Consider the following 8,240-nt stretch of genomic DNA (forward strand, 5'->3'; position numbering starts at 1 on the left):
GGGAGAGTAGGAAGGAGGAAGGAAGGAGACCAGCAGGGGAGAGCATGGCCTCTGACTGTCACTGTCACCTGGGCCCCCCTCTCTCTGATGTCCCTGCCAAGGGGCGGGCGGAGGTGGCCAGGGGAGGGCTCTGCTCAGTGCAGCTGCCCCCTCCCCCAACCTGGAGTGCTGAGCACAGAGGGACAGAGGGACAGAGCCCCCAGAAATGTCGTTCTCTGGACACAGGTCCTGGGCCCAGCACCCCCTCTGCTTCTGCATTCTGGTCCTGGCCTGTGTTGTGGGTGAGGAGCCAGTTGGCGGGTTGTGGGGACCCCATAGCAACAGATGCATCTGGGAATGGGTGTCATGGGAGACAGTGTGTGCAAAGGGTACACTTGCAGTGTCAGTTCAGATGCTGGGGGTCATGAACATGCACTTGTGTGTGTGAGCGGAAGAGAATGCAGTTGTGGGAAACATGTGTGTCCATGAACATGCATGTGTATCCGTGTGTACACATGTGAGTCTTTATGGGGTATTTATGCAAAAGATTTTAGGGTCTGGACACATGGAAGGGTGTCTGTGTATATTGGGATGTGAGCATGTCTGGGTTCTGCAAATACGTTTAAAATGTAGGGTACAGCTCAGGGGTAGAGCACATGCTTAGGAGGCACGAGGTCCTGGGTTCAATCCCCAGTACCTCCACTTAAAAAAATAAAATAAAAATAAAATGTTAACACTTATATAGTGCCTACGACATGCATGAAACCAGCCCAAGTGCCTTATAATTGGTAACTCTGAACACTCACAATAACTCTATGAGGTAGGTCCTATCAACCCATCCTATAGAAGGGGAAACTGAGTCTTGAAGAGGTTAAGTCATTAGCTGAGGGTACACCAGAGATCACATAGATGCCTCTGTACATGTGTGTACACATGCACCCCTGTGATGGCTGGTCTCTGTGGGTGAGGCTTTGCCCGGGTGCGTGAGTGCTGGACAGACAGGTGTGTGCGATTCCTGGCAGAACCCCTGGCCCAGCAGCCCGACACATGGCCTTGCTCACCTCCATCCCTGCGGGCAGGAAGTCCTCCTGTGCTCTCCCTCACTGCCTGCAGCGGTAGCTCAGACCGTGTGGGGGTCACAGGAGAGCTGAGCGGGCAGCAAGATCAGGCAGTGAGGGAGGCATCAGGAGGGGGCGAGGGGGCAGAGAGGAGATGGTACAGACTCAGAACATCACAGGCAGACAAGGAGGGGACGGGGCCAGGGTCTCGGGCACAGAGGCTGAAAGGTGATGACCGATGGCAGAAGCAGGGCTAGTGGTCAGAGGGACATATAAAGCGGTGAGAGGACTGGCAAGGGACCACAGGAGTGTCAGTGACAGTGAGCATAGAGGGAAAGGGAGGTGGGAGGGTGCTGGGGCCCAGCTGTCCCACACTGCCCTCTTGTCCCATCCAGTAGGCCAGCAAGAAGCGACCGGGGCATCCCCGAGCCCCCCACCAGAGACCTCGAGTAGTTCCTGGAGCCTGGTTCCCGGCAAGGTGAAGGAGTGGATGGAGCCGCTGGTGACCAGACCCAGAGAGAGGTGGCCGTGGTTCTGGTGAGTGTGTGCAGAAGGAGGCTTGGGGGCTGGACTCCTGGGTCTGACAGAGGAGGGGCTGGGGATCTGGGTCTGAGGGAGGAGGGGCTGGGGGCCTGGGCTCCAGGGTCTGAGGGAGGAGAAGCAGGCGAACTCCAGGGAGCAGGAGGGGGTGGGGTTGGGGAGGGCTGGAGGATAAGGGCTGAGAGCAGGGACTCCTGGATCAGAGGGAGGAAGACGTGAATGGGGCAGAAGTCTTCGGGAGGTGGCTGGAGGTCTCAACTGTGATGTCCCCTCCCTGACAGGGGCCTCGAGGCCTTCCAGGGCTTTGTGCAGACTTACTTTGAAGACCACCTGAAAGACTTGGTTTCCCGCACCCAGGCCTGGCTCCACAGCTCCAAGGACAGCCTCCTGAGCAAGGCTCATAACCTGTGTCCCCAGCTGCTCTGCGAGAAAGGCGACCAAGATTAAAGTGTTCACAGCCTCAGCAATAAAGAAATTCTCTGTGTCCCTGTCCCAGACCCTCCCCAACTCGGCCAGAGATAACTTCTCCCCATCCACCCTCAAAGATTAAGGAATAGAGGAAGTAATATGTGGCAGGGAACCACAGTAGGGGTTGGGGGATTGGTGGGAGGAGTCGGGGTTGCAGGGGATGACCCCTCAGGCTTGTTTGGGGGCAGGGACTTCAGGCTTCTCAGTTTGGGATGGAGGGTGAAGAACTGGAGAGCAGGCAGCTCCCCACAGCAGCTCCTCCTTCAGAGCTCTGCCTTCATTTCCCACAGGATGAAGACCCCCAGACCTCATTCCTGGTGGGCACCCAGTACCCCAATCTCGCCACAGCTCCCTACTCAGCCTGTCTCCCTCAGCGGTGAATTTTCCGAGTGGGGGCTCCCTGTGGCTTGACCTCAGGAATGTCACTGTCCTCTGCCCCCATGCCATCCCCCCCCCAGCCGTTCTGTTGGCCAGGACTTTGGCCAAGGCCTCGAGGTTGGGGGGGGATGGCTCTGGAGGACAGAGCTATAAAGAGCTCAAGAGCTATAAAGGCTTTCTCTGTCCGTGTGGAGCTGGTGCGGACAGCCTGCCAGAGTCCGGTAAGAGAGGGATGGAAATGTGGGGCGGGGGGCAGCAGGGAGGGGGCCAAGACTGTTAAATCAGAAACCACAAGAGTCAAGATGTTAGATTCCAGTATTGGAATCATGGAATGTAGAATCGTAGAATGTTTACCTGTGCCAATCCCCCTCCTGGGTCAGATCTCAACCTCCTTGCTACAGTCTCCTTATCTCCAAAACGTGGATGGTAATATGGTGACCTGAGCACTGTTGTCACTGACAGCGCCTCCCTCATACGGTTGGGATCACGACAAAATGATCGAATGCATTAGAACAGGGCCCAGCACAGAGGAAATACTGTCATCCAAGTGGCAGCTCTTAATCAAGTCCGTGGCATGTGCCCCTGTACCGATTGGATTGGGTCTTAGCATCACTGTCACCCTCTGCTGAGGCTTTTTCAAGATACAAAACACACCCTCCTCCCTCCAGAGCGGTGTGACAGGCTCTTTACTTCACTCACTTAATATTTGTTAATTGCATTTCTCTCTTATGTCGGCGTCTTCTTTTTTTTTTTTCTAATGTAGATGATGTAGATTGAACCCAGGACTTCAGGCATGCTAAGCACACGCTCTACCACTGAGCTATACCCTTCTCTTCTCATGTCGGCTTCTTAAGGGGAGGGCCAATGCTATGTTCATGGCTGGGCCCAGAACTGTGCTTGGCGCATAGTAGGTGCTGAAGAAATTCTTCTTGAATGAATGAGTGTTAGAATTAAGATGTTAAAATCAGGAGTAGCATCATAGAATGTTAGGAAGTGAGGCCCAAGTTAAGTCATAAGGAACTTGATTCAGGTGGGGAGAGGGGGGTCCCAGGCCTGGATCCCTGAGTGCATGTTCCCCGGAATACATGTTCCAGTGGCCCTGCCCCATGCCCGACTTAATGTTCCAGGTCTCCTGACGCCATGGGTACCCGATACTTCCTAGCTCTGTTTCTCATCCTCCTGGTGTTGGGATTCAGTGAGTATGGTCAGCAGGGGAGGAGGGGATGTGAGGAGGGGGATGAGCCCCAATCATCTTCCCAGCCCAGTCTTGTCTGGCCCTGTGCCTGCCCATTCCTCTTCTTCTCCACCTCGTTCTCCCATTGCTGGAGACCCGTCAGCACCCTTAATACACTTTCCTCTTGCAGAGGTCCAGGGGGTCGCTATGGCCCAGGAAGATGAGGCTGACAGCCCTGGCCTGCTCACCCGGATGCAGGAATCACTCTTCAGTTACTGGGATACGGCCAAGGCAGCTGCCCAGGACCTGTACCAGAAGACATACCTGCCCACCATGGATGAGAAAATCAGGTATCACCTGCCTCCCACTCTCACCCCAGGAACCCGGAGTCCCAGCCCCCGGCCCCTTCTCCCTCAGACTCAGAAGTTCAGGTTCACATCTATACTCTCTCAAGGCCCAGGTATCTCAGCTCCTAGCCCCCGGCCCCATTAGAACATGGGGTTCTGAGATCCCAGCCTAGGGATACAGGAATTTGGGTTCCAGCTGCTTTCCCCCACAGGACACATGATTCTGGTTCCCAGGCCCCTCCTCCTCCCTCAGGCCTAGGAGTCCACACCCCCAGCCCCTCCTCCCTCAGCATCTCTGTCCTTTCTCCTCAGGGACATATACAACAAAAGCACGGCAGCTGTGACCACCTATGCAGGGATTTTTACTGACCAGCTCCTTTCTCTGCTGAAGGGAGACCAGTAACAGCTGGACCCCCAATAGTGGGGCAGGGCAAATCCAGACCCCTGCCACCCCTGGGCTCCCCTGATCTACCCCCATACTTCCTAGCAGCTCTGAGCATCCTGCTCCCAACTCTAGCTTGACTTCTTATCAATAAAAAGAAAAAAAAAAAGCTAAGTTTATTCTTTTCCATGTGCTTGCTTTTCTGAGACCTCAGGGGCTAAGATGGAGGGACTGATTCCATTCAGCCAACATTTATTGAATCCCTATTCTGTGTATATATATGTATATGGTCAGTGGGAATAAAGAGGTGACTAAAAATAATAAATAATCATAACAACAATAATTAGAGACTTTGCTTCACTAAGGTCTAGCTTTCTCATTTGTAAAATGACAAATAGACACAGATAATCTGCAGTGGCCTCTGGCAGTGTCTGGGTCCTGGGCTGACATTTTAAATATGCCATCGCAGAGAGGTCTCCAATGGTCCTGTGGCTGAGGGGAGACTGGTGCCCACGAGTCATTGCTGAGGATAGGAATGCAGTGCCCAGTTTGGCTGGGACCCAAGAGGACAGACCTATAAAAGGTGTGCTCTGTGACAATTCCCATACATTTGTCCCACATGGATTTACAGGGAAAAGACAGACAGTCCTGCCTTCAGGTGGCCCCTCAAAAAGATAGTATTTTGGTCCTAACCCCAATTACATACTGTTTTATTGATTACAGCTTTATGATATTTTTTTTTAGCTGTTCTCTTATTTTTTTTAATATTTAAACAATTTATTTTCTATTAAAGTATAGTTGACTTACAATGTTGTGTTAGTTTCTGGTGTACAGCATAGTGATTCAGTTGTACAGATACATTCTTTTTCATATCCTTTATCATTATAGATTATTACAAGATATTGAATAATCCCTGTGCTATACAGTAGAACCTTGTTGTTTATCTATTTTAAATGTAGTAGTTAGTATCTGCAAATCTCAATAGCGTTCTCTTCTTATTAGCAATAAAAATAGCATTTCCTGAGCTCCTATTCAGGGCCAGGAGCTCTGGTCCATCCTGAGGCCACAAACAGAGGGGCTGTGGTGGAAGGGAGGCGGAGGATGACCAAGACGACCCCTGGAGAAGATAACTTTCGACAACAAGGCAGGCAGGGAAGAAAAGGAGAGGAAGTGAGGCGTTCAAGACCTGGGTGAGGCTACCTCAGATAGGTAGTGGATTCAGGCACAGGGAGGGCCCTCTAGGGGACCGGGCTGGGCTGATCACAGGGGATGCATCACCATGCAGTTGTGGATGGAGAGTAAGGGGAGGGGTGGGGAGCACTCACTTGGCTCCCCCTTCCCTGGTCTGAGTGGTTGGAAGAGGGTATCTGGGCAGCGGAAAACAGCAGGCTAAAAGCATAGGATGTACAAAGGTAAGCAGAGGATCTCCAGTTTGAGAGAGGATAGTGCTGTGGCCCATGGGTAGAGAGGCTGAGGACCTGGACTCCTAGATCTGAAGGGAGTAGAGGGTGGTCCTGGGCCCCCAAGTCTTATGGGTGGGGCTATTGGCCTCTGAGGATGCAGGGCCTGTATTTCTCCTAATCAGCTTGGCATTAAATTCCGGCCAGCCTGTCAGCACTCTTGGGGCAGTTTTTCCAGGTCCTGAGACTGGGCAGCTGTGAGTCTAATAGAAAACAGGGGCCTTGGGGAGGGGCTGTGGGAAATGCCCCCAAGTCCCCAGGGCCTGGGAAGAGCTGAGGCTGCCAAGCCCAGTGGGGGGACAGCGAGGGGGGGATCCTGGAGGAACAATCCCTGCTCTGTCCACTTGTTTCCCACAGACTCTAGCCAAACCAAACCACTGCCCAGGCCAGTTCTGCTTCCAACCAATCCTGGTGTCCTTCCCTGACTCCTCCTTCCCGTCTCAGGCCCCCACCCCAGTCCCACTCCCTTCAGGACTCCAGGAGTCCAGGCCCCCAGACTCCTCCAATCCCAGAACTCAGGACCCCCAACCCATTCTCCTCAGGACCCGAAAGTTCAGGTCCCCAGCCTCCTACTCCCTTAGAACCTGAAATCGCAGCCTCTGGTTAGTATTGGGCGTCCCCTAGTGGAGCGCAAACTGGGTCTGGCCTGTGATTCGCTTAACAATCAATAGGAATGGAAGAATTTATTTGGTCATTCAACAGACTTGGGGGAGGGCTTTATAAGGGCCTAGTCTGAGGTCACAGTCTAAGAGCCTCTCATGCTCCAACAGATCAGGACTCTGAAGTATATGAGGGAGGACACTGGGGCATTTTGTACCTAGAGCTGAGAGCAGAGATGGGGTAACAGTCAAACTGGAGATTAAGTTTCAAAGCCTCTCACTTGCCTGGGCTTTCTGTGGTTCTCTATTTAAATCTGTACATGTAATTTTGTACTTTTTAAAAAGAGGCCCACAAAATCTCAATCTGCCCGTCTTCTGGGAGATTTAATCAGTATGTTCATTTCATCTCTAGACTTGAAGACTGGGCCTACAACTTCACAGAATTGTTATTACTATCATTGTTATCTGTAAGTGAAGGGGATCTGGCAAGAAGTTCTCTAAGGTTCCTTCTTGTCCTTGTGTTGGTCCTCAGGGGAAAGTCATTCATCTTCTGCACTCAGAGTTTCATCCTTTCACTCAGCAATCACGCCCTGAGACAAAGCAGTGCCCATAACCAAGACACACCCATCTGGGTCAGTAATGACACAAAGTGGGCAGGGATGGGGTGGGGAAGTTCAAGGATCCAGAAGGACTGAGACATGGTGCCCCGCCCAGCCTGGAGACCCGGGAGGGCTTCCTGGAAAAGGCGATAATACTATTGAGCTGAGACCTCGAGGAAAGTAAAGGATGTAGATAGCAAATGATAAATAAATAATGAGACTATCCCAATGCAAAGCCTGCTCTCCTTTCCAGGTAATATGTAAAGCTCATGAAAACAGCACATGATGTTGATCACTTACTAAGCAGGAGGCCCAGGGCCAGGTGCTTTACATTCCTATCTCACTGGGTCTTCTCAAGAACACGGCAGGGCAGAGGGAGGACAGCGGGTACCACTGTAATGTCTAGTTTATACAAGAGGAAGAAAATGAGGGCCAAAGAAATGAAGATCCTTTGTCCGCGATCATTTCGCCGATGAGTAGCACAACCAGGATTTAAACCCAGGTCAGACTTTCACTCAATTCATTGGTGAAGGTTTAACAGCCGCTGAGTCTTCTCTCTGGGCCTCTTTCACTTCCTCCCCGGGCCAAGGATCCCTCAACACGTGTCCAGGCTGGAGCTGTAGGAAAACAGCTAATGAAAAAGACTGGAGCTTCTTTCTAGAGCCCTTGAAGCTGAGCCCACAGCTGCGAAGCTATCTAGAAAGCAAAAGACCACTAAGGCAACGCGCATGCGCATTAAACTAAGAGCCCTGAAGGCTTAGGGAGGGGCTGACAGGGTCCAATTTGGAAGTGTGGTGGCGTGAGGACGCTGAAAGAGTAACTAAACGCACAGGATTATAACCTAGGGACACCTGTCGGAGGAAACGGCTGAGGTAAGAAGAGGGGTCAGAAAACGAGGCCCTTGACCGAGGGCCCTGCTCTCCGAGCTTGCGTACGGAAGCCAGGAAGGTTCCTTTAACGCAGGTGGGGCGTGGTTCCAGCGGAGCATCTTGAAGCGCTACAGTGACCGGGAAGACTCAAGCAACTTGGAACAGAAAGGACTCAGAATCGGCGGGGCGAAGAGGACAGGATGACCCAGAAGGCTCATATAACTGGAAGCAGCGGGTTTATTGAGAGGGCAGAAAGAATAGAGACTGTGGGAAGCGCGTTGGCCAAGAAAGCCCGGGAGTCCGGGGCACGCAGCGTGTCTACTAGGTGAAAACAAGCGCCTGCGAAGAGAGGAGGAGTACGGTGGCCTGGTTGGCCCTTTCTTGGCC

At 52.4% G+C, this 8,240-nt stretch overlaps 2 protein-coding genes across 2 annotated transcripts; both read left to right on the top strand.

Annotated features, from left to right (window-relative positions):
• Positions 1 to 205: 205 nt before the first annotated feature.
• On the top strand, positions 206 to 2,076 carry APOC4 (apolipoprotein C4). Its single transcript, XM_010987635.3, has 4 exons — positions 206 to 281; positions 578 to 580; positions 1,436 to 1,574; positions 1,859 to 2,076. The coding sequence occupies exons 1-4, from the start codon at positions 206 to 208 to the stop codon at positions 2,022 to 2,024; spliced, it is 384 nt and encodes a 127-aa protein (XP_010985937.1). The 3' UTR covers positions 2,025 to 2,076.
• A 484-nt stretch (positions 2,077 to 2,560) lies between these two features.
• APOC2 (apolipoprotein C2) lies at positions 2,561 to 4,486 on the top strand. Its single transcript, XM_010987611.3, has 4 exons — positions 2,561 to 2,644; positions 3,551 to 3,618; positions 3,788 to 3,947; positions 4,257 to 4,486. The coding sequence occupies exons 2-4, from the start codon at positions 3,564 to 3,566 to the stop codon at positions 4,345 to 4,347; spliced, it is 306 nt and encodes a 101-aa protein (XP_010985913.1). The 5' UTR covers positions 2,561 to 2,644; positions 3,551 to 3,563; the 3' UTR covers positions 4,348 to 4,486.
• Positions 4,487 to 8,240: the final 3,754 nt, after the last annotated feature.

Source organism: Camelus dromedarius, chromosome 9 (genome assembly GCF_036321535.1).
Source record: "Camelus dromedarius isolate mCamDro1 chromosome 9, mCamDro1.pat, whole genome shotgun sequence".
NCBI classification, from domain to species: Eukaryota; Metazoa; Chordata; class Mammalia; order Artiodactyla; family Camelidae; genus Camelus; species Camelus dromedarius.

Bases quoted from the DNA above. Each gene is read 5' to 3' on its own strand.
- APOC4 (XM_010987635.3), top strand. From the start codon at position 206: ATGTCGTTCTCTGGACACAGGTCCTGGGCCCAGCACCCCCTCTGCTTC. The intron at 1,575-1,858 runs GTGAGTGTGTGC...CCTCCCTGACAG, and splicing joins GAGAGGTGGCCGTGGTTCTG to GGGCCTCGAGGCCTTCCAGG.
- APOC2 (XM_010987611.3), top strand. From the start codon at position 3,564: ATGGGTACCCGATACTTCCTAGCTCTGTTTCTCATCCTCCTGGTGTTG. The intron at 3,619-3,787 runs GTGAGTATGGTC...TTCCTCTTGCAG, and splicing joins CCTCCTGGTGTTGGGATTCA to AGGTCCAGGGGGTCGCTATG. The intron at 3,948-4,256 runs GTATCACCTGCC...CTTTCTCCTCAG, and splicing joins ACCATGGATGAGAAAATCAG to GGACATATACAACAAAAGCA.